This window comes from Pristiophorus japonicus, chromosome 16, assembly GCF_044704955.1.
Source record: "Pristiophorus japonicus isolate sPriJap1 chromosome 16, sPriJap1.hap1, whole genome shotgun sequence".
Taxonomy (NCBI): Eukaryota; Metazoa; Chordata; class Chondrichthyes; family Pristiophoridae; genus Pristiophorus; species Pristiophorus japonicus.
Genome location: NC_091992.1, coordinates 60651597 through 60678117, shown reverse-complemented (window position 1 = coordinate 60678117; position 26521 = coordinate 60651597). Strand labels below are relative to the sequence as shown.

Here is a 26521-nt window from a genome sequence, read left to right as displayed (position 1 = left end):
GTGAAGGAAGAGAGTGCGTCGATCATGCACCTGACGGTTCACAGTAAAACATACCGCACGGCGATGCACTGAGCCATGAAATGTAGGAAGGCCCCAGGGCTCAATCCCCAGTCTGGAGTGTCCTGCCCCCCCAAACCCCACCCACAGAGATAAGCTCTGCTGTGGCAGTCGTGCCTCAGTGGTAGCACTCGCATTTGAATCAGAAAGTTGTGGGTTAAAGACCCACACCAGAATCTAAAACTTAGGCTGACACTTCAGTGAAGTATTGAAGGAGCGCTGCACTGTCGGAGGTGTTGGTCCTTCAGATGAGACGTTATACCGGGGTCCCTTCTACCCTTTCAGGTAAACGTAAAAGATGCCATGGCACTATTTTGAAGAAGAGCAGCGGAGTTCTCCTGGTCAATATTTATCCCTCAATCAACATCACCAAGAACAGATTATCTGGTCATTATCATTGCCGTTTGTGGACCCTTGCTGTGCACAAATTGGCTGCCATGTTTCTGACATAACAGTGACTATACTTCCAAAGTATTTCATTGGCTATAAAGCACTTTGAGATGTCTTGAGGTCATGCAAGTCTTCACTCTCTCTTTCTGTTGGGACACTGACTTTGTCCCACCTCCCTCCTCCTTTCAAGCAATTAGCATTCCACCTGTCTATGATCACACGTGAAAAACGTCATTTATATAAAGATGCAGGTGCCAGCACCATCATCTAAAGAACCTACGCCAACATGAATTGCTGCCCCCAGGAGAAGTAATGGGAAGAATAAAAAAATGTGGGCTTACTTTTGCCTGAATTTTTTGTAGAAATTCCAGAAGAGTTGTAGGTTAAGGTCTGAAAAGTCCAGATAAGGTTTCTGTTTTAACCTCCGCTCTCTCAATTCTGCCTGCATGTAAAGAAAGCGCATCGATTAACCATCAAACCAGCGGGCAAGACAACCTATAAAACCACAATACAGATCATTCTGAGCCAATTATGCCCCATTATGTAGACGGTTCACATAGGTCCTTGCTGGGGATGCTGTTAGGAGATAATTATTCTGATGAACAAAAAATTACACAGTCCTAGTCACTTGAATTAAAGTCCTCAGTCGCAATCTTTATTACCCTTTCACCCAGGTAATTCTACCATTATCCCAGTTTACAACCACTTCAAAATAAAAAGATGGACTAAATTACATAGCCAACAAATTACTGGCAGAGAGATTATCATGAATACCTGGAAGCACGAGAGCAGTAAATATAGCCCAATCTCCCACATCGAGTGGGAAGACTGAATCACTGCAGCCATTATCCATCAGAAGTGTATCTTAAAGTGGCTTGGGCAATCATGGCACTTACTCACCAATAACCTGCTCACCGATGCTCAGTTTGGGTTCTGCCAGGGCCATTCAGCTCCAGACTACATTACAGCCTTGGTCCAAACATGGACAAAAGAGCTGAATTCCAGTAGTGAGGTGAGATTGACTGCCCTTGATATCAAGGTAGCATTTCACCAAGTATGGTATTAAGGAGCCCTCGTAAAAGTGAAGTCAATAGGAATCAGGGGAACCCTCCACTGGCTGGAGTCATACCTAGCACAAAGGAAGATGACTGTGGTGGTTAGAGGTCAATAATCCCAGCCGAAGGACATTGCTGGAGGAGTTTCTCAGGGCAGTGTCCTAGGCACAACCATCTTCAGCTGCTTCATCAATGACCTTCCCTCCATCATAAGGTCAGAAGTGAGGATATTCGGTGATGATTGCAGTGTTCCGTTCCATTCGCAACTCCTCAGTTAATGAAGCAATCCATGTCCGCATGCAGCAAGACCTGGACGACATTCAGGCTTGGGCTGATAAGTGGTAAGTAACATTCGTGCCACACCAGTGCCAGGCAATGACTACCCCCAACAAGCGAGAGTCTAACCACTGGCCCTTGACATTCAACGGCATTACCATCACCGAATCCCCCACCAACAACATCCTGGGGTCATCATCGACCACAAATTTAACTGGACTAGCCACGAGTGCAGCTTCAACAACACTCAAGAAGCTCGACACCATTCAGGACAAAGCAGCACGCTTGATCAGCACTTCATCCACCACCTTAAACATTCACTCCCTCCACCATCGGTGCTCCGTGGCTGTAGTGTGTACCATCTACAAGATACACTGCAGCAACTCACCAAGACTACTTCAACAGCACCTCCCAAACCCACGACCTCTACCACCTAGACGGACGAGGGCAGCAGGCGCGTGGGAACACCATCACCTGCAAGTTCCCCTTGCAAGTTCCACACCATCTTGACTTGGAAATATATCGCCGTTCCTTCATCGTCACTGGGTCAAAATTCATGGAACTCCCTCCCTAACAGCACTGTGGGAGTACCTTCACCACATGGACTGCAGCGGTTCAAGGCAGTGGCTCACCACCACCTTCTTGAGGGAAATTAGGGATGAGCAACAAATGCTGGACTTACCAGTGACACCCACATCCCAGGAACAAATTAAGAAAAAACATATTGACTCAGTATACATTGATGGTCACCTCCCTCAATGATATAATGCCCTGAATGTCCACCTTCACATATGTGCATACAACCTCTTTGATTCCTTTTAAGAGGCTGAGAGCTCTTTCTACTTAGAGTGCTTCCCATTCTTCACCTGCACTTGGAATTTCCATGAGGAATCCATGGCGGGTCCCAGCAGCCCAATTCACCCTGGATTGAGGTACCACATCCAATTTCGAAAGATGCAAGATACAAATAAGATGACCAAGGAAAACCTAAAACACCCATGGGACAGATCAACAACAGATCCAGGGTCAAAAAATGGTGTCCAACAGAGATACTAGTGGGCTCTACAAAGTGAAATAAGCAATGCACTACAGTAATAACAAAATGAAGCATTTTTTTCAAGGTTTAGCTTGGTGCCGACTCCTTTAATTGCATCACAGTACCCAAGTTTTTTTTTAAAAAAACAGCATCTCTCCCAGAACTCAGGTTCCAGTTTTACTCGATACAACATTCTGATGCGTTGTCAGTTGTATCCAAGCAATTTGCTTAAGGAAGGAGCCAAGCTTTTCAATTCAAACAAACATGCTATGTGATTTATTGAGATTATGTATCAGATTGGAATCTCCTTTTGAATTTGAAAATCTTATAGAAATTCGTAAAGCTCCGATAAATTGAGGTCATTTATTAGCCTATACATTTCAAATCGGTGAATTTTTCCTACACCCTTTGCAGACTGCCTGTGACTTGAGAGTTACGGTAGATAATTTCTATACTGCAACTTAAAAGGAAATATTTTACAATATAAAATTAAAATTTAGTTTAGCATAGAGTTGCTACTGCACAAGGAGTTAAACAATCTTAATTACTATAAAAATATACTAAGCTTCTGCTATTTGATCACTTATTTGTTTATGGTTCAAATTGTTTGGTAAGTTAAAGCTAAAACAAAATAAGGGTAGTCTTATACTTCTCAAAGACAAGGAGGATCCTGTAGACAATGCCTCAATTTTAAAGTCTCATCCTTGTTTTCAAATTCCTCGTCCCTTCCTATCTCTGTATCCTCCTCCATTTAAGAAAGGAGGGAGGCAGAAAGCAGGATACTACAGACCGGTTAGCCTAACATCTGTCATTGGCAAAATGAAGTTGTTCATTATTAAGGAAGCAGCAGCAGGACATTTAGAAAATCATAATGCAGTCAAGCAGTCAGCATGGTTTTATGAAAGGGAAATCGCTGACAAATTTGCTGGAGTTCTTTGAGGATGTAACGAGTAGGGTGAATAAAGGGGAACCAGTAGATTTCCAGAAGGCATTCGATAAGGTGCCACATAAAAGTTTACTACACAAGATCTCACCGGGTTGGGGGCAATATATTAGCAAGGATAGATGATTGGCCAACTAATAGAAAACAGAGAGTTGGGATAAATGGGTCATTTTCAGGTTGGCAAATTATAACTAGTGGGATGCCACAGGGATCAGTGCTGGGGCCTCAACTATTTACAATCTATATTAATGACTTGGATGAAGAGACCAAGTATGATGTAGCCAAATTTGCTGATGATACAAAAATAGGTAAAAAAGCAGGTTGTGAGGAGGATGCAAAGAATCTGAAAAGGGATAGAGATAGGCTAAGCAAGTGGGCAAAAATTTGACAGACGGAGTATAATGTGAGAAAATGTGAGGTTATCCACTTTGGTAGGAAAAATAAAAAAGCAAATTATTAATTAAATGGGGAGAGATTACAAAATGCTGCGGTACAGAGGGATCTGGAGATCCTTGTACATGAAACAAAAAGTTAGCATGCAGGTACAGCAAGTAATCAGGAAGGCAAATGGAATGTTGGCCTTTACTGCAAGGGGGATAGAGTATAAAAGTAGGGATGTCCTGCTACAACTGTTGGTGAGACCACACCTGGAGTACTGCGTACAGTTTTGGTCTCCTTATTTAAGGAGGGATATACTTGCATTGGAGACAGTTCAGAGAAGATTCACGACGTTGATTCCGGAGATGAAGAAAGTTTGAGCAGGTTGGGCCTGTACTCATTGGAGTTTAGAAGAATGAGAGGTGATCTTATTGAAATGTACAAGATTCTGAGGGGGATTGACAGAGTAGATGTAGAGAGGATGTTTCCCCTTATGGGAGAATCTAGAACTAGAACTAGAACTAGGGGCCATAGTTTCAGAATAAGGAGTTTCCCATTTAAAACGGAAATGAGAAAGTATTTCTTCTCTCAGAGGCTCATGAATCTTTGGAATTCTCTACCCAGAGAGCTGTGGTGGCTGGGTTATTGGATATATTTTTGAATGATAAGGGAGTCAAGGGTTATGGGGAGCGGGCAGGGAAGTGGAGTTGAGGCCAAGATCAGATCAGCCATGATCTTATTGAATAGAGGAGCAGGCTCGAGGGGCTAAATGGCCGACTCTGGATCAGTTCCTATGGAGTGGAGGGTAGCCAATGTAACCCCACTTTTTAAAAAAAGGAGGGAGAGAGAAAACAGGGAATTATAGACCGGTCAGCCTGACATCGGCAGTGGGTAAAATGATGGAATCAATTATTAAGGATGTCATAGCAGTGCATTTGAAAAGAGGTAATATGATAGGTCCAAGTCAGCATGGATTTGTGAAAGGGAAATCATGCTTGACAAATCTTCTGGAATTTTTTGAGGATGTTTCCAGTAGAGTGGACAAGGGAGAACCAGTTGATGTGGTATATTTGGACTTTCAGAAGGCTTTCGACAAGGTCCCACACAAGAGATTAATGTGCAAAGTTAAAGCACATGGGATTGGGGGTAGTGTGCTGACATGGATTGAGAACTGGCTGTCAGACAGGAAGCAAAGAGTAGGAGTAAATGGGGACTTTTCAGAATGGCAGGCAGTGACTAGTGGGGTACCGCAAGGTTCTGTGCTGGGGCCCCAGCTGTTTACACTGTACATTAATGATTTAGACGAGGGGATTAAATGTAGTATCTCCAAATTTGCGGATGACACTAAGTTGGGTGGCAGTGTGAGCTGCGAGGAGGATGCTATGAGGCTGCAGAGCGACTTGGATAGGTTAGGTGAGTGGGCAAATGCATGGCAGATGAAGTATAATGTGGATAAATGTGAGGTTATCCACTTTGGTGGTAAAAACAGAGAGACAGACTATTATCTGAATGGTGACAGATTAGGAAAAGGGAGGTGCAAAGAGACCTGGGTGTCATGGTACATCAGTCATTGAAGGTTGGCATGCAGGTACAGCAGGCGGTTAGGAAAGCAAATGGCATGTTGGCCTTCATAGCGAGGGGATTTGAGTACAGGGGCAGGGAGGTGTTGCTACAATTGTACAGGGCCTTGGTGAGGCCACACCTGGAGTATTGTGTACAGTTTTGGTCTCCTAACCTGAGGAAGGACATTCTTGCTATTGAGGGAGTGAAGCGAAGGTTCACCAGACTGATTCCCGGGATGGCGGGACTGACCTATCAAGAAAGACTGGATCAACTGGGCTTGTATTCACTGGAGTTCAGAAGAATGAGAGGGTACCTCATAGAAACGTTTAAAATTCTGACGGGGTTAGACAGGTTAGATGCAGGAAGAATGTTCCCAATGTTGGGGAAGTCCAGAACCAGGGGACACAGTCTAATGATAAGGGAGAAGCCATTTAGGACCGAGATGAGGAGGAATTTCTTCACCCAGAGAGTGGTGAACCTGTGGAATTCTCTACCACAGAAAGTTGTTGAGGCCAATTCACTAAATATATTCAAAAAGGAGTTAGATGAAGTCCTTACTACTAGGGGAATCAAGGGGTATGGTGAGAAAGCAGGAATGGGGTACTGAAGTTGCATGTTCAGCCATGAACTCATTGAATGGCGGTGCAGGCTAGAAGGGCCGAATGGCCTACTCCTGAACCTATTTTCTATGTTTCTATGTTTCTATTTTTTATGTTCTTATGTTCCAGCCCTACAACTCGCCGTGATCTCTGCACTCCATCAAGATATTCCAGAGTGGGCAAACCAAATAATTTGGAACAACTGAGTGGATACAAAGAGAATGTTTCCACTTGTGGGGAAAGAGCATAACTAGAGACCATCAGTATAAGATAGTCACCAAGAAATCAAATAGGGAATTCAGACAAAACTTCTTTACCTAAAGAATGGTGAGAATTTGGCATTCACTACCACAGGGAGTGGTTGAAGTGAATAGTATCGATGCATTTAAGGGGAAGCTAGACAAGCATATGAGGGAGAAGGGACTAGAGGGTTATACTGATAGAGTTAGATGAAGGACAGACAGGAGGTGGCTCGAGTTGAGCATAAACACTGGCATGGACTGGTTGGGCCAAATGGCCTGTTTCAGTGCCGTGTGTACTACGTAATCCTATGTAACTGCTCTGCAAGAGTTCAGATGTCCTGCACTCCAGTCACCCCCAAACATACTGAGCTCCATTGGCCATCTGTACTCCAGCAAACTAGTTTCAAGATTCTCCTCGTAATAACTTTGAATGTAACTATATCACATAGCAAAATACCAAGCCATGAAGGCCAGGATGGTCCTAGGTTTGATCCACGATCTAGAGTTAGCTGATCTTACTCGGGGATTTTGCTTAGGGTCTCCAGTGCGGATGTTAGGTTAAGTTAGGTTAGAGTTGTCAAAAGGAATGGTGGATTTGATTAGGGACCAAAGAGATCTACTTGTGGAGGCAGACGGCATGGCTGAGGTGCTGAATGAGTACTTTGCATTCCACTTCACAAAACAAGAGGATGCTGCCAATGCCACAGCAGAGGGGTTAGAGAAATTGGACAGGATAAAAATAGATAAAGAGGAGGTACTTAAAACATTGGCAGTGATCAACGTCGAAAAAAGTCACCCGGTCCAGATGGGATGCATCCTGGATTACCGGGGGAAAGTAGGGTGGAGATAACGGAGGCTCTGGCCACAATCTTCCAATCCTCCTTAGACATGGGAGTGATGTCCGAGGACTGGAGGATTGCAAATGTTACACACTTGTTCAAAAAAGGGATAATCCCAGCAACTATAGACAGTCAGGTGATGGGTAAACTTTTAGAGCCAATAATCCAAGACAAGATTAAGTGTCACTTCGAAAAATATGGGATTAATAAAAGACAGTCAGCATGGATTTGTTAAAAGTAGATTGAATAACTTGATTGAGTTCTTTGACGAAGTAACCGAGAGGGTTGATGAGTGAAGTGCGTTTGGTGTTGTGCATATGGACTTTCAAAAGATGAATGATAAAGTACCATATAATAGACTTGCAAGCAACATTGAAGCCTGTGGAATTTAAGGGGCAGTGGCAGCATGCATACAAAATCAGCTAAGAGACAGAAACCAGAGAGTAATGTTGAACGGTTGTTTTTCAGACTTTCTGGAAGTATGGTGGTGTTCCCCAGGGAAGGGCATTAGGACCACTGCTCTTTGTGATATGTATTTATGACCTGAATTTGGGTGTTCAGGGCATAATTTCGAAGTTTGCAGATGATACGAAACTCGGAAATGTAGCAAACAGTGAGGAGGATAGTAACAGACTGCAGGAGGACAGAGACAGACTGGTGAAATGGGCAGACACGTGGCAGATGAAATTTAACAGAAGCATGTAGTGATACACGTTGGTGGGATGAATGAGGAGAGGCAATCTAAACTAACTGGTACAATTTTTGAAGGAGGTGCAGGAAGAGAGAGACCTGGGGGTGTACATACATAAATCTTTGAAGGCTGCAGGACATGTTGAGAAGGCGTTAAAAAAGCATACAGGATCCTTGGCTTTATAAACAAAGGTATAGAGTACAAAAGCAAGGAAGCTGTGCTAAACCTTTATAAATCACTGGTTAGATGCCTGCTGGAGAACTGTGGCCATTTCTGGGATCCGCGCTTTAGGAAAGATGTCAAGGCCTTAGAGAGGGTGCAGAGAAGATTTACTAGAATGGTACCAGGGCTGTGGGACTTCAGTTACATGGAGACTCTCGAGAAGCTAGGGTTGTTCTCCTTGGAGCAGAGAAGGTCAAGGGGAGATTTAATAGAGGTGTTCAAAATTATCAAGGGTTTTGGTAAAGTAAATGAGAAACTTTTTCCACTGGCAGAAGGGTTGGTAAGTAGAGGACATAGATTTAAGGTAATTGGCAAAAGAAGAAGGGAGAGGAGCAGAAATGTCTTCAGCAGCGTGTTACGATGATCTGGAACATGCTGCCTGAAAGGGCATTGGAAACAGATTCAATAAGGGAATCGGATAAATAGTTGAAGGAGAAACATTTTTGCAGAGAGAAGGAGAAAGGGCGAGGGAGTAGGACTAATTGGACAGCTCTTTCTTAGAGCCTGCACAGGCACGATGGGCCGAATGGCCTCCGTCTGTGCTGTATGATTCTAAGACAGGAGTGAGTTTGGCTGCGACGTGCCACAACCAAGTGGACATACACCCTCTGGGCCTACGTGCAACCTAGTAACTTGGGTGAGGTAGTTGAGGGCAGCTGATGCTTGTGTAATTGGACCCCAGCAAAGTTTCATTTCAAGTACAGTAGCCTTGAATATTTTACATATGGATTAATAAAAAATCAGTTTCAACGTACTGCATCCTGCGCCAGTTGCTGGATAAAGTAGAGTGTCTTCAACACGAGCGTCTGCCCGGTAACAAGACTGCTTGATGCTGTATCAGAGAAAGGGACACACTCTTGATTGGATGGTCTCAAGTAACCACGAATAGTTAGATGCTTGATGCCAATACGCACGTTATTCTCATCTTCTTGACGGGGACAGAGAAACTTCACCATCAGATACTGGGGAGAGAAATCAAGATCGAGGTTTGTCATCATCGTCACAAAACGGTCATTCCACAGAAGCAGCTGAGAAGGCTGGTCCCATTACACTGTTGCATATAATGGCCAGAAATAAATGAAGTCACCAAAACTATGAACCCATATTTCAGCCACATTAACAAAAACATAGAACTGCAAACAAACTATTTAATGCAAGGTAAACATATACTCCAACAACAGTGCCACATAGGTTCGTTTTACTGAGTTAGAGTCTAGTTTGGGTCACCAGTGCACTATCTTGCTCGCTTAGTCTGTGTGACAGTCTACAAAAAACACAAGAAGCCCAGATATTTATTAAAACATTTCATTGTGCATTCCTAACAGTATTAATTCAAATTCAATGGTGATCATGTGACAGTATTGAAGTTGTATGTCCAACACTGTTACCTAATCACCTAGAAGACATTTGCAAACAGACAAGCTATCACGTCAATACTGAGAGCAAATCAAATCTAGCTGTACTTTGCAAAAATAACCAATACACAGGTGCCACCTACTGGCACCAATTGAAACATCAAGTACCTGTCACAAAAATCTCACCATGTTACTTGAATTTTATTGTTCACAAGAAACCTTCAGCCACAAACAACAATCACAGGGACTCTCCACATGTTTAGAGCAGACTTTGCACCCTGTTTTATTTAATACAAGTGGAAAGTGACATTGAGGTGTATAAAATTATGAGCGGCCTAGATAGAACGGACCTATTTCCCTTAGCAAAGGGGTCAAAAACCAGGGGGCCTAGATTTAAAGTAATTGGTAGGAGGTTTAGAGGGGATTTGAGGAGAAATGTCTTCACCTATAGGGTGGTGGGGGTCTGGAACTCACTGCCTGAAAAGGTGGCAGAGGCAGAGACCCTCACCACATTTAAAAAGTAGATGGATGTGCACTTGATGCACTGGATGTAGGCCGTAACCTACAGGGCTACAGACCAAGAGCTGGAAAGTGGGATTCGGCTGGATAGCTCTTTGTTGGCTGGCGCAGTGCTGCGGACACGATGGGCCGAAATGGCCTCCTTCCATGCTGTAAATTTCTATGATTCTATGAAAGCTATGTAATATGTATTTTCAGGAAAATAAAAAACATGAGATTTACAGATAGCAATTAAGATTACTGCATCAGTACTTGCCTCTCACTTAAGTTGAACAGCGAATCTAAGCTGCACAAATTCCAGTCAGTCAGTCATAAACTGGCAGTACTAATGACAAACACAGATGGAAGTGACAGAAGAAATAGGAGCAGAAGTAGGCCATTGGGCCCCTCGAGCCTGCTCCGCCATTCAATAAGATCATGGCTGATCTTCTACCTCAACTCCACTTTCCCACCCTATCCCCATATATATCTTGGTTCTCTTTGTGTCCAAAAATCTATTGATCGACATTGTTGGTGCTTCCTTACCTTGCTGATTCGACAGGTCTGCAATTTTACTTCCGTCTCATTCCATTCATCCTCCAGTTCAAACCAGCCAACAGGATCATCTCCCTCTGGGTCAGCTGTCTGGCCACTCTGTCTGTTGGAGGGAGAGGTGAGAAACCATCATTCCCAGGACAACAGCAACAGTGGTTGCCCCTCGGTGTCAAGGCACACCTTTTCTTACAATAATGCATTATATTAACTAGAAACAGACATACTTGTACTGAGATTTTGGTCACATCTCACCTCAAAATGTGACAATGATAAAGAAGCACATTTGCAATGCCGAATTTCTAAATGTTTTGCTCCCAAGCAGTTTTTTTTGGGGTGGGAGGAAAGATAATCATCATAAACATTCAACGAGACCCTGGTCATAAAAAAAAATCACATTCAACATGAAAATCTATTTCAATCTGGAAGTTGTTTTCTACATTAGAAGTTGGTTTCGGCCTCTCTCTCACCACATAACTCCCCCACATTGTTTCAATGGAGAACTCTTCACTTCTCCCACCCAAAAAGAGGAACAGCTGCTTTCCATCGCGGCCAGATCAGGAACTTGTTATCTGGGAAATCATGGGCATGAACGCATTCATGACACTCCACTTCACAACAACTTTAAACCGACCATTCCAATGGACAGATCCATGCTAACGTACAAGTACAGAACTAACAGCGCAGCTATTTAATCTATTCGATAATGATCTTGTGATTAAGAGCTGGTCCATAGATTAAATCTCCACACACATCAACAGGACAATGGGACATATACTCTATCAGTTTTGCAATTAGACTTTGATATGGATTGAGCTCCAGACAAAGTAACTGAAAATTAGCACATCACTAGTATACCCATCACAGAACAGGAACTCTGCACCATTTGTACAACTGCTTCAGCCATCAGAGATGCTAGACTGACAATACAGACTTATCTGTCACCAATAAAACCTTTCAATCAAATAGTTCCTTTACTGCAGCAGCTATGCATGCCAGATACATCGGACACAGCTCATGATTTCACATTACGGGCACTCGCAAAACACACACTGCAGATGTATCTGACACGCACCAGAAACATGCACATTCGTATCTTTTATCCAATGTGAACTTATAACTACTCAGTTTCACAAAGTGGATCAGTCTATGATCTAAATTAGTTTGTACAAACGAAATGGTTCCTACAAATAATAAATTGCAACAGATACAATTATACAAAAACAAAAAGTTGGTGCAAATTGGCAGAGCGAAAATTGCTGCGTAGAATTGGACACTGGTCTCACCTTTCCTTCACAAACTGTCGGAATTCTTGCAGCTTCCATTTATTGTACTTTTCAAACCTCTTGAAATGTTTCTCTGCATCAAAGGTCTCTGACTCCTCATTATAAGCAAAGATTAAGCCACATTTGGCTCCTTTAGCACCATTATGGACCTGAGTAAAACACAGAAAGGTTGACATGGAGACCAGCTGAATATACTTCCCCTTGGTCAGCCAGATAGCAGACACGTATGGAAGCCCCATAACCATGATTCATATACGATGCCTTTAACATGGAAAAATATCCCACTGCGCACTGAGTTAGTGAGAGGAAGGGGGGGTGGGAAGAGCGGGGTGGGGGGAGGGGGAGGGAAGAGGTGGAGGGGGAGGGAAGAGGTGGAGGTGGAGGGGGAAGGCGAGGAGAGGTGGAGGGGGAAGGCGAGGAGAGGTGGAGGGGGAAGGCGAGGAGAGGTGGAGGGGGAAGGCGAGGAGAGGTGGAGGGGGAAGGCGAGGAGAGGTGGAGGGGGAAGGCGAGGAGAGGTGGAGGGGGAAGGCGAGGAGAGGTGGAGGGGGAAGGCGAGGAGAGGGGGAAGAGGGGGAAATTCTGCAGGAACTTGACAATGAAAATATTAAATTCAATGCATTGTGGTACAGGAGACTATGGGTCAGTGAGTAATTGGTAAGGGGGGACAGTTATGAACAACTACGACTTTGAGCGAGACAGGAAATGAGCAAGGAGAGGGGGAGAGGGGCTTTGGATAAATTGGAGTTTATGGAGGGCAAAGGTAGTGAGGATGGCCAGAAATTGAGTCCATGGGTGTTGGAAACATGGATGTTTGAATGATGTATAGGAAAGTCAGAGACAGTTGAGCGCACATCTGTGCCCACACCCATGTACTTACCTTAACCCTGATCTGAGAGACCTGGATGGCCAGTTTTGTTCTTGTTGACAGAATGAAGCTGGCTCGTGTATGGCCAGCCTCCGACAGAAACCCTGCAATAGATCAGGAAATAAGTTACATTAGCTGATCCCAAACAAGAAATAGGAGCAGGAGCAGGCCATTTGTCCCCTCGAGCCTGTTCCATCTTCACTATCATGGACTCAGCTCCACTTCCCTGCCTGCTCTCCATAACCGTTCACTCCCCTATCGCTCAAAGATCTGTCTCTCTCCACCTTAAATATATTCAATGACCCAGCCTCCACAGCTCTCTGAGGCAGGGAATTCCATAGATTTGCCCTCAGAGAAGAAATTCTCCTCATCTCAATTCTAAATGAGCAGCCCCTTATTCTGAGACTATGTCCCCTAGTTTTAGTTTCCCCCTATGAGTGGAAATATCCTCTCTGCATCCACCTTGTTGAGCGCCCTCATTATCTTATATGTTTCGATAAGATCACCTCACATTCTTCTGAACTTCACTGTATATAGGCCCAACCTACTCAACCTATCTTCATAGGGCAACCCCTTCATCTCCGGAATCAACCTAGTGAACCTTCTCTGAACAACCTCCAATGCAAGTATATTCTTCCTTAAATACAGAGACCAAAAAACAGTACGCAGTAAGTACTCTAGATATGGCCTCACCAATACCCTGTACAGTTGTAGCAGGATTTCTCTACTTTTATACTCTATCCCCCTTGCAATAAAGGCCAACATTCCATTTGCCTTCCTGATTACTTGCTGTATCTGCATACTAACTGTGTTTCATGCACAAGGACCCCCAGGTCCCTCTGTACTGTAGCACTTTGCAATTTTTCTCCATTTAAATTATCATTTGCTTTTCTATTTTTTCTGCCAAAGTCGATGACCTCAAATTTTCCCACATTATACCCCATCTGCCAAATGTTTGCCCACTCACTTAGCCTGTCTATATCCCTTTGCAAATTTTGTGTGTCCTCCTCACATTTTGCTTTCCCACCCATCTTTGTATCATCAGCAAACTTGGCTACATTACACTCGGTCCCTTCATCTAAGTCATTAATCTAGATTGTAAATAGTTGAGGACCCAGCACCGATCTCTGCAGCTAGTCACTGTTTGCCAACCGGAAAATGATCCATTTATCTAGACTCACTTTTCTGTTAGTTAGCCAATCCTCTATCCATGCTAATATATTATCCCCAACCCCGTGAATTTTTATCTTATGCAGTAACCTTTCATGTGGCACCTTATCGAATGCCTTCTGGAAATCCAAATACACCAAATACACCACATCCACTGGTTCCCCTTTATCCACCCTGCTCGTTACATCCTCAAAGACCTCCAGCAAATTTGTCAAACATGATTTCCCCTTCATAAAACCATGCTGACTCTGCTTGATTGAATTATGCTTTTCCAAATATTAAAGGCCACTGCACCCTCGCCCCCCTCAACTGACACAAAAATCCAAAGGCACTTTCCAGCAGCAGATAAAAAACCCTCTCCATCCTCCCACCAAGGAAAAAAATCCACAGATAAAAATCCATCCCACTACCCCTTGCAGAGAGAAGACTCACTCCCAGGAGGCAAATGTTGACCCCATTTTCCCTCTCCCTTCCCCACTGCCCTGTCACCCTTCCCTCCCCATATTAGCACCTTAAGAAAAGGGGAACCAGTGGATGTGGTGTATTTGGACTTCCAGAAGGCATTTGACAAGGTGCCACATAAAAGGTTACAGCACAAGATAAAAATTCACGGGGTTGGGGGGTAATATTTTAGCATGGATAGCGAATTGGCTAACAGAAAACAGAGAGTCGGGGATAAATGGGTCGTTCTCTGGTTGGCAACCAGTAACTAGTGGGGTGCCGCAGGGATCAGTGCTGGAACCCTAACTATTTACAATCTATATTAACGACTTCGAAGAAGGGATTGAGTGCAACGTAGCCAAGTTTGCTGACGATACAAAGATGGGAGGAAAAGCAATGCGTGAGGAGGACACAATAAATCTGCAAAAGGATAGAGACAGGCTAAGTGAGTGGGCAAAAATTTGGCAGATGGAGTATAACGTTGGAAAGTGTGAGGTCATGCACTTTGGCAGAAAAAAAAAAATCAAAGAGTAAGTTATTATTTAAATGGAGAAAGATTGCAAAGTGCTGCAGTACAGCGGGACCTGGGGGTACTTGTGCATGAAACACAAAAGGATAGTATGCAGGTACAGCAAGTGATCAGGAAGGCCAATGGCATCTTGGCTTTTATTACAAAGGGGATGGAGTATAAAAGCGGGGAAGTCTTGCTACAGCTATACAAGGTATTGGTGAGGCCACAACTAGAATACTTTGTGCAGTTTTGGTTTCCATATTTACGAAAGGATAGACTTGCTTTGGAGGCAGTTCAGAGAAGGTTCACTAGGTTGATTCTGGGGATGAGGGGATTGCCTTATGAGGAAAGGTTGAGTAGGTCAGGCATCTACTCATTGGAATTCAGAAGAACGATAGGTGATCTTATTGAAACGTGTAAGATTATGAGGGGGCTTGACAAGGTGGATGCAGAGAGGATGTGTCCACTGATGGGGGAGACTAGAACTAGAGGGCATGATCTTAGAATAAGGGGCCGCCCATTTAAAACTGAGATGAGGAGAAATTTCTTCTGAGGGTTGTAAATCTGTGGAATTCACTGCCTCAGAGAGCTGTGGAAGCTGGGACATTGAATAAATTTAAGACAGAAATAGACAGTTTCTTAAATGATAAGGGGTTATGGGGAGTGGGCAGGGAGGTGGAGCTGAGTCCATGATCAGATCAGCCATGATCCTATTGAATGGGGCCGTGTGGCCTATTCCTGCTTCTATTTCTTATGTTCTTATTATGTTAACTACATTTACAACATTTACCATCTCCCAGCAATGATTCATAGAGCACAGCAGTGGGCCCAAATCCCTTGTCCTTTCCTTCTTTGGCATCACACGCCTCCACAGTCAACTGCAGCGATTTCCCTACAAAGAGACAAGCAAAACCAAATCTTTAAACAGCGTGCTTCAAAAACAAAACAAAAAGAGGGCATATCCCCATGAGCCCTTGCAGCACGACTGAGAAATTCCCATCCACTTCACCCGAACAGTTGAGGCTGTTTCAATGGGAACGCAGTAAAATAATTTGTCCAATATCAATTTGATTTTATCCAACTGTTTGATATGTGCTCAATAAAATAATTGGTCCCAGCAAGAGTTTTGTCAGAGGTTTGCAAAGCAGCAAATATGTAACTCAATTCATTGAAAGCCTCTAGAGATCATTAAATAGCATGTGTATCTACTCGGGCTGTCTTCATTCTTCAACTGACTTTCATCCTCAACGTGCTCTGGGGAAGCCAAATGTCAAGCACGCACACAAGATGGGCGATGCTGACTGTGGTCTCCTACTCCTTCACAATACAACATCTTCCTCTCAGTCAACAATGCCAAACACTGATAGATGGTCGACCATCTCATTGTGGGATCTTGCTATGAGCAAAATGATGGGCATAACATGACTCATTAATTTTGCCAAATTAAAATGTGGTCATGTATTGTGCTGCAATTATATAGGGCCCTGGTGAGACCACACCTGGAGTATTGTGTACAGTTTTGATCTCCTTACCCATGGACGGATATACTTGCCATTGAGGGGTGCAACAAAGGTTTACCAGACTGATACCTGGGATGGGGGATTGTCCTATGAGGAGAGATTGAGCAGACTAGGCCTACATTCTCTAGAGTTTAGAAGAATGAGGTGTGATCTCATTGAAACATACAAAATTCTTACAGGGCTTGACAGGGTGGATGTTTCCCCTGGCTGGGGAGTCTAGAACCAGGGGTCACGGTCTCAGAATAAGGGGTCAGCCATTTAGGACTGAGGTGAGGAGAAACTTCTTCAGAGAATCTCTGGAATTCTCTATCCCAGAGGACTGTGGAGACTCAGTCTTTGGAGTATATTCAAGACAGAGATCAATAGATTTTTGGATCGTAAGGGAATCAAGGGATTATGGGGATAGTGCAGGAAGTGGAGTTGAGGTAGAAGATCAGCCATGATCACATTGAATGGTGGAGCAGGCTCGAGGGGCAGAATGACCTACCCCTGCTTCTAATTCTTATGTACTGAATTCCCTACCTAGCATGCTGTCTGTGATCAAGTTTCACCTGTTTTCTTTGATCTCCCTCCACAGAGTGAGGAACTCCCAAAGAAAATGGACCACACCCACGCAAATAGTGGGTTACCCATCATCCAACGTGAAGGGCTGAGAATATGAAGCTGAACTATCTTAAACATACTTTCTTGGGTTCTAGTTTGTGAAGATTCTTAATGGTCCTCAAGTGAATACTTGAGCTTTGTTTTGACTATTCAGCGGTCAGCTGTGGCTCAATGGGTAGCACTCTCACCTATGAGTCAGAATGTTGTGGGTTCAAGCCCCACACCAGACACTTGAGCAGATATTCTAGACTGACACTCCAGTGCAGTACTGAGGTAGTGCTGCACTGTTGGAGGTGCCGTCTTTTGGATGAGACATTAAACTGATGCCATAATTGCTTCCTTCGATAAATGTAAAATATCCCATAACACTATTTTAAGAAGAGCAGGGGAGTTATCCCCGGTGTCCTGCCCAATATTTATGCCTCAACTACCACTAAAAACAAATTCTCTGGTCATTATCACATTGCTGGTTGTGGGACTTGCTGTGCACAAATTATCTGCCCCATTTCCTACATTACAATAGTGACTACACTCCAAAAGTACTTCATTGGCTGCAAAGCAAATTTGTCCGGAGATCATAAAAGGAGATATATAAATGCAAGATCTTTCTTTGTGGTGGATAATTCTACAGTAATAAATCATTAACTAAAAATCTTAAAATAAAACAAAAACTGCAAATTTGAAAATTAAAAATGGAACATGCTGTAACAAATAACAGGTGAATCAGCCCCTGTAAAGAGTCAGATAATGACATTTCAGGCGCAATTTATCCCTCAGGGAATATACACCAGAAAGGTTTGCACCAGAGATGAGTCAACAATTATCATGCCGAACTTCAAAGTGAGGAGTCCCTGTCTGAGGGGTGTACCATGTTACTAGACCAGTAATTAGCTCCTTGAAAGGCTCGAACATAATTAATCTGCCTTGGCTTCACATAGAATTCAGTGCCAACAGTATCGCAGTGAGCACATTCTTTCAGAACTGGGTAATGGCAATGAGATCTCAACATTGAGGGGTGTAGTTGGGTTGTCTAAGCCAATTAGTGCTGGCTCTGATGACCAAGAATCCAGAGTGCCATGCTTTGAAGTTTTATACCATGTGTCTCGGGTCCAACATCTCAGACCACTCCCATAAGGATGCCCTCACTTGCTACAAAGCATCTGTTGTGCATCAAGCTGGGACACTGTCCGAGTGAACCCACTTTTTAACCACAATGTTATGATACATCATAGACAAAAAAGTTTCACTTTTGTCACACCCAGATTTGACACATCGGGAGGGGAGTCCTCAGAACCACACACCTGAAATGTCATTATCTAATTCTTTACAGGGGCTGATTCACTTGTTGTGTGTTACAGCCTATTCCATTTTTATTTTTCAAATTTGTAGTGTTTGTTTTATTTTAAGATTTTTAGTTAATGATTTATTACTGTAGAATTATCCACCACAAAGAAAGATCTTGCATTTATATATCTCCTTTTATGATCTCAGGACAAATTTGCTTTACAAGCAATGAAGTACTTTTGGTGTGTAGTCACTAGTGTAATGTAGGAAATGGGGCTGATGTAAGCTCACTGACACGTCTGGGCAAGGCCAGATGTTAGGTGTACTGTAATGATTCTGAATAATGCAGGAAAAAAATACTGCGACCATTCCTTAAGAATGCATTTCATGAACTTGAGGCAAGAGAGAGAAATTAAGCTTTGATAATCGAATGTTCGCCATGTAAACTAGCTCGCTCATTTACACAGGCTGATGACTTCATGTGCTGTTACTAGATACAATGTCGGAGTAGACCAAATCTGAAACTGGCCGTCTACAACACAAAGGTATTTTCATGTTTAGCACATGGTTTTCCCCAGATCCATTAAGCTAGGCCATACTTCTATGATGTATGGAGACTGCAGGAAGCAAAATTTGAATGGCTTTAAGATTGGAGGATAACACAGTGGAGAGAGCAATTGAAATTTACATTATATAGTGAAGTATGAATAATGAACAATTGATATGACAAATACTTAAATTTCATGTAATTCAATTTGCGCATTGCACCTTCTTGTAATTAAAGCATCAATGGAGAATTTTATGATCGTAAAAAGCTTTTCAATAATCATCCAACCACATGTTCCTGGCTCTCAATCCTCTTAAAAACAATCTGTTAAATGGGGGTTGAGAATTACATTCGTGGGCCTCTGCAAATGTAACAACTTCACGGTGGATGGATATGGTCACTCAGTGATTCAGTGATTAATCAGACGCAGCCACAATATTATAACCACTCTTAGAAATGAGAAAGTCCCTTTTATATTTGAGATTTCATTTTATTAAAAAAAATCTTGCATTTATATAGCGCCATTCACAACCTTAAGATGTCCCAAGTCGTCGCTAGAGTCCTCCTCAATCGTCTTCTCCCTGTGGCCGAGGGGCTTCTCCCGGAGTCGCAGTGCGGATTTTGTCCCCTCCGGGGCACAACGGACATGATTTTTGCAGCACGACAGCTGCAGGAAAAATGCAGGGAACAGCGCCAGCCCTTATCCATGGCCTTCTTTGATCTTACAAAGGCCTTTGACAGTGTCAACCACGAGGGTCTATGGAGCGTCTTCCTCCGTTTTGGATGTCCCCAAAAGTACGTCACCATCCTCCGCCTGCTCCACGATGACATGCAGGCCGTGATCCTTACCAGCGGATCCATCACAGACCCAATTCATGTCCGGACCGGGGTCAAGCAGGGCTGAGTCATCGCCCCAACCTTCTTCTCAATCTTCCTCGCTGCCATGCTCCACCTCACAGTTGATAAGCTCCCTGGTGGAGTGGAGCTAAATTACAGAACCAGTGGGAAGCTGCTCAACCTTCGCCGTCTCCAGGCCAGGTCCAAGACCACTCCAACCTCTCTCGTCGAGCTGCAGTACGCGGACGATGCCTGCGTCTGTGCACACAGAGGCTGAACTCCAGGACGTAGTCAACGTATTTACCGAAGCATATGAAAGCATGGGCCTTACGCTAAACATTAATAAGACAAAGGTCCTACACCAGCCTGTCCTCGCCGCACAGCACTGCCCCCCAAACATCAAGATCCTCGGCATGGCCCTGGACAACGTGGACCACTTCCTCTATCTCGGGAGCCTCCTATCAACAAGAGCAGGCACTGATGATGAGATCCAACACCACCTCCAGTGCGCCAGTGCAGCCTTCGGCCGTCTGAGGAAAAGAGTGTTTGAAGATCAGTCCCTCAAAACTGTCACCAAACTCATGGTCTACAGGGCCATAGTAATACCCGCCCTCCTGTATGGCTCAGAGACGTGGACCATGTACAGTGGACATCTCAAGTCGCTGGAGAAATACCACCAGCGATGTCTCCGCAAGATCCTGAAAATCCCCTGGGAGGACAGACACACAAACATTAGCGTCCTCACCCAGGCCAACATCCCCAGCATTGAAACACTGACCACACTTGATCAGCTCCGCTGGGCAGGCCACATAGTTCGCATGCCAAACACGAGACTCCCAAAGCAAGCATTCTACTCGGAACTCGTCCGCGGCAAACGAGCCAAAGGTGGGCAGAGGAAACGTTACAAAGACGCCCTCAAAGCCTCCCTAATAAAGTGCGGCATCCCCACTGACACCTGGGAGTCCTTGGCCATAGACCGCCCTAAGTGGAGGAAGTGCATCCGGGAGGGCGCTGAGCTCCTCGAGTATCGCTGCCGAGAGCATGCAGAAATCAAGCAGCGGAAAGAGCGTGCGGCAAATCAGGCTCCCTGCCCACCCTTTCCCTCAACGATATCTGTCCCACCTGTGACAGAAACTGTGGTTCTCGTATTGGACTGTACAGCCACCTAAGAACTCATGCTAAGAGTGGAAGCAAGTCTTCCTCGATCCCGAGGGACTGCCTATGATGATGATGATGTCCAAAGCATTGTACATAAATACAAAAGTACTTTTGAAGTATAGTAGGAAACGCAACAGCCAATTTGTGCATAGCAAGGTCCAACAATCAACAAAGTAACAATGACCAGATAATCTGTTTTAGTGTCGTTGGGTGAGGGATTAATATTGGCCAGGACACAGAGGAGAACTTCTATGGGATATTTTACATCCACCCGAGAAGTACAGATGGGGCTTTGGTTTAACATCTCATCCTAAAAACAGCAGCTCCAAAAGTGCAGCAGTCCCTCAGTACTGCACGGAAGTGTCAGCCTAGATTTCATGCTCAAGTCTTTGGAGTGGGATTTGAACCCACAACCTTCTCACTCAGAGACGAGAGTGTGACCCACTGAGCCACAGCTGACACTCAAGAATGGCAGATTATTGCCAATTTATGATTACTACAGTAATAGCAGCACATACTTACCTATTCTGACAGCCACTGAAGATTACATTTTCAAATGCACAGGAGAGAGCACACACTGTGGCATACTATAGGAAGAACAATAAGTGGGTGGCAGTGAGTGAGATAGGTCTGGCAGCTCCATTAATCAGCTTAGTGGAGCAGGTTCAATGGACGATCACAATGAAAGACCCTCCCCCATACCTTTACACTGTGCAAAGTTATTGAACAAAATGCACAGCAAGACTTACCATATTTCTGAAGCTGGTGTAGTCGTACAGATGCCATTGCAGTGAGGAGGGGGGATGCCTCGTACTCTATGTCTAGGTGGTCACTGATGGTCAAAAGCGATGTCATCACTTTGGCAATGCTTCCTCTGGCCAAAGCAAAAGCCAGGAGAGTCAGCTCTGCTTCAGGACTGGCACAGCAACTGAAACAGCAAACAAATACTGCTCAACGATAATAATATTGGGGGATGGTGGGGAAGGGAGAGAAAAGACAACTTTGAATAGCTTCTTGTACATGAGGGTCATGAAATACATCTCCACTCTTCAATTTACTCCATGCGACCAATTAGTTCTACAATAAAAATAAAACATTCTGAAATACTGCACTCATCAAATATTCACAAGGCTTTGTATGCATTTTCAACAAATTACGTTATATAAATGAACAAAATCCAAGTGTGCTAGTGATAGAGAGGTATTCTTTTAAAACATGTATCATCTGCATTCGGATTCAGCTACATGGGGTTTAATGGGCTCAAAAGGCGATGAATCAAAATTGGATCCATTTTCTATGGTATAAAATCCTCCTGAATCCTGCACTCACTTTATATTCTGTGTTTGGGTAATGGAATTGCTTTACTGCTGTAGAAGAGGGGCTATCATCAAAAGAATGCGCACCACATTTGTACTACAGCTAACTCATCCCTAATCATGGCATGTGTCACAGTTACTCACACTTTCACCTTCTCCATAACTCGACTCCAAACACATCCTCAGCCCAATCATAAAATCACAACTGTACTATGATATTCAATTAGGGTACAGTAGTGTACTGGTTATGTTACTGGACTAATAATAGAGAACGCGAGTTCAAATCCCACCATTGCAGTTTGAAAATTTGAACCGAGTTTTAAAAACAATCAGGAAACTAAAAGCTGGTATCAGTAAATGTGATCATGAAGCTGTCGGATTGCCATAAAAACCCAACTGGCTCACTACGGAAAACTACCGTCCTTACCCAGGCTGGCCTATATGTGTCTCTTAACTTCCCTTTGAAGTAACCTAACAAAGCGCCAGTTTTATTCACATCAGTGTCAAACATGGCTCAGTGGTAGCACTCTGAGTCAGAAGGTCGAGGGTTCAAGTCCCACTCCAGGCTTGAGCACATAAATCTAGACTGACACTCCACTGCAGTGCTGAGCGAGTGCTGCACTATCAGAGGTGCCGTCTTTCGGATGAGACGTTAAACCGAGGCCCCGTCTGCTCTCTCAAGTGGACATAAAAGATCCCATGGCACTATTTAGGACTGAGATGAGGAGAAACTTCTTCACTCAGAGAATTGTGAACCTGTGGAATTCTCTACCACAGAAAGATATTGAAGCCAGTTCATCACTAGATCCACTGTCCCCTAGTACATTTGGTAGGTTATTTGTGTCTTCCTTTGTGAAGACAGAACCGAAGTATTTGTTCAATTGGTCTGCCATTTCTTTGTTCCCCATTATAATTTCACCTGAATCTGACTACAAGGGACCTACTGATCTTCACTAAGTCTTCACTAATCTTTTTCTCTTCACATATTTATGGAAGCTTTTGCAGTCAGTTTATAATGTTCCCTGCAAGCTTCCTCTCGTTCACTATTTTCCCCCTCTTAATTAAACCCTTAGTCCTCCTCTGTTGAATTCTAAATTTCTCCCAGTCCTCAGTTTTGTTACTTTTTCTAGCCAATTTATATGCCTCTTCATTGGTTTTAACACTATCCTTAATTTCCCTTGTTAGCCACGGTTGAGCCACCTTCCCCGTTTTATTTTTACTCCAGACAAGGATGTACAATTGCTGAAGTTCATCCATGTGATCTTTAAATGTTTGCCATTGCTTATCCACAGTCAACCCTTTAAGTATCCTTTGCCAGTCTACTCTAGCCAATTCACGCCTCATACCATCGAAGTTACCTTTCCTTAAGTTCAGGACCCTAGTTTCTGAATTAACTGTGTCACTCTCCATCTTAATAAAGAATTCTACCATACTATGGTCACTCTTCCCCAAGGGGCCTCGCACAACATGATTGCTAATTAGTCCCTTCTCATTACACATCACCCAGTCTAGGATGGCCAGCTCTCCTCGTTGGTTCCTCGACATATTGGTCTAGAAAACCATCCCTAATACACTCCAGGAAATCCTCCTCCACTGCATTGCTACCAGTTTGGTTAGCCCAATCAATATGCAGATTAAAGTCGCCCATGATAACTGCTGTACCTTTATTGCACACATCCCTTATTTCTTGTTTGATGCTGTCCCCAACCTCACTACTACTGTTTGGTGGCCTGTACACAACTCCCACTAGCGTTTTCTGCCCTTTGGTATTCAGCAGCTCTACCCATACAGATTTCACATCATCCAGGCTAATGTCCCTCCTTACTATTGCATTAATTTCCTCTTTAACCAGCAATGTCACCCCGCCTCCTTTTCCTCTCTGCCTATCCTTCCTAAATGTTGAATACCCCTGGATGTGAGTTCCCAGCCTTGGTCACCCTGGAGCCATGTCTCCGTGATGCCAATTACATCATACTGAAGGATATCCTTATTAGGCGGGAAATTGCGTTAGGGAAATTGATGGGATTGAAGGCCGATAAATCCACGGGGCCCGATAGTCTGCGTCCCAGAGTACTTAAGGAAGTGGCCTTAGAAATAGTGGATGCATTGGTGATCATTTTTCAACAGTCTATCGACTCTGGATCAGTTCCTATGGACTGGAGGGTTGCTAATGTAACACCACTTTTTAAAAAAGGAGGGAGAGAGAAAACGGGTAATTAGAGACCGGTTAGCCTGACATCAGTAGTGGGGAAAATGTTGGAATCAATCATTAAGGATGAAATAGCAGCGCATTTGGAAAGCAGTGACAGGATCAGTCCAAGTCAGCATGGATTTCTAAAGGGAAATAATGCTTGACGAATCTTCTGGAATTTTTTGAGGATGTAACTAGCAGAGTGGACAAGGGAGAACCAGTGGATGTGGTGTATTTGGCCTTTCAAAAGGCTTTTGACAAGGTCCCGCACAAGAGATTGGTGTGCAAAATCAAAGTGCATGGTATTGGGGGTAATGTACTGACGTGGATAGAGAACTGGTTGGCAGACAGGAAGCAGAGAGTCGGGATAAACGGGTCCTTTTCAGAATGGCAGGCAGTGACTAGTGGAGTGCCGCAGGGCTCAGTGCTGGGACCCCAGCTCTTTACAATATACATTAACGATTTGGATGAAAGAATTGAGTGTAATAGCTCCAAGTTTGCAGATGACACTAAACTGGGTGGCGGTGTGAGCTGTGAGGAGGACGCTAAGAGGCTGCAGGGTGACTTGGACAGGTTAGGTGAGTGGGCAAATGCATGGCAGATGCAATATAATGTGGATAAATGTGAGGTTATCCATTTTGGGGGCAAAAACACGAAGGCAGAATATTATCTGAATGGCGGCAGATTAGGAAAAGGGGAGGTGCAACGAGACCTGGGTGCCATGGTTCAGCAGTCATTGAAGGTTGGCATGCAGGTACAGCAGGCGGTGAAGAAGGCAAATGGTATGTTGTCCTTCTTTGCTCGGGGATTTGAGTATAGGAGCAGGGATGTCTTACTGCAGTTGTACAGGGCCTTAGTGAGACCTCACCTGGAATATTGTGTTCAGTTTTGGTCTCCTAATCTGAGGAAGGACGTTCTTGCTATTGAGGGTGCAGCGAAGGTTCACCAGACTAATTCCAGGGATGGCTGGACTGTCATATGAGGAGAGACTGGATCAACTGGGGTTTAGAAGGATGAGAGGAGATCTCATAGAAACGTATAAGATTCTGATGGGACGGGACAGGTTAGATGCGGGTACAATGTTCCCGATGTTGGGGAAGTCCAGAACCAGGGGATACAGTCTTAGGATAAGGGGTAGGCCATTTAGGACTGAGATGAGGAGAAACTTCTTCACTCAGAGAATTGTTAACCTATGGAATTCCCTGCAGCAGAGAGTTGTTGATGCCAGTTCATTGGATATATTCAAGAGGGAGTTAGATATGGCCCTTACAGCTAAGGGGATCAAGGGGTATGGAGAGAAAGCAGGAAAGGGGTATGATCAGCCATGATCTTATTGAATGGTGGTGCAGCTCAAAAGGCCGAATGGCCTACTCCTGCACCTATTTTCTAGGTTTCTATTTTGAAGGAGAGCAGGGCAGTTATCCTCGGTGTCTTGGCCAGTATTTATCCCTCAATCAACATAACAAAACTAGATTATCTAGTCATTATCACATTGCTGTTTGTGGGAGCTTGCTGTGTGCAATTGGTTGCCGCACTTCCTACATTACAACAGTGACTACACTCCAAAAGTACTTCATTGGGTGTAAAGCACTTTGGAACATCCAGGGTGGTGAAAGGTGTTAGTCTTTCTTACTGTTCAAGCGGTTCAAGGCGGCAACCACCACCCCTTTGTCGGGGCATTAAATGCTGGCCTTGCTAGTGCTACCCACATCCACAGAATGAATAATTTTAAAAATGGACAAAGCTCATAAAAGTAGCCTTGACAGAGTGAAAAGTTTCAGAATAATGCATGAACTATATCGAAAGCCGAACTGGCCTCTCAGGTTGTTGTGCAGTGCTAACTTAAGTTTGCAATTGAAAATCTCCTGATGTACAGGCATTCTCTTCTAGAATCAAAGTTTAGTATCCATCTCCACAGCTCAAAAAATATTAAATTGGTTCCATTTTTCTTTAAGGGTCTTATCAAATAAGTGGAGAGGGGAAATTTTATTTATTTTGAAATGGTCGAGCCCATCATCCTTAATTTCCTCAATGCAGCCCTCAGTTACATATTACTATTAAAGCAACTTTTCAAGACGTCTTGCTTTTGTTTGTGA

The 26521-nt window shown here is 43.8% G+C and overlaps 1 protein-coding gene across 4 annotated transcripts in view; it reads right to left on the bottom strand.

Annotated features, from left to right (window-relative positions):
- The window catches only part of zzef1 (zinc finger, ZZ-type with EF hand domain 1), a 254920-nt gene that overhangs the window by 180531 nt on the left and 47868 nt on the right, over positions 1–26521 (bottom strand). For all 4 annotated transcript variants that reach the window (XM_070857376.1, XM_070857378.1, XM_070857379.1 and 1 more), the window contains exons 8-14: positions 21668–21846; positions 15760–15861; positions 12860–12951; positions 11983–12131; positions 10691–10802; positions 9047–9253; positions 789–889 (exon numbers count right to left, since the gene is read on the bottom strand). In XM_070857376.1, the coding sequence (XP_070713477.1) occupies positions 789–889; positions 9047–9253; positions 10691–10802; positions 11983–12131; positions 12860–12951; positions 15760–15861; positions 21668–21846 (942 nt within the window). The remainder of the gene's footprint in view (positions 1–788; positions 890–9046; positions 9254–10690; positions 10803–11982; positions 12132–12859; positions 12952–15759; positions 15862–21667; positions 21847–26521) is intronic.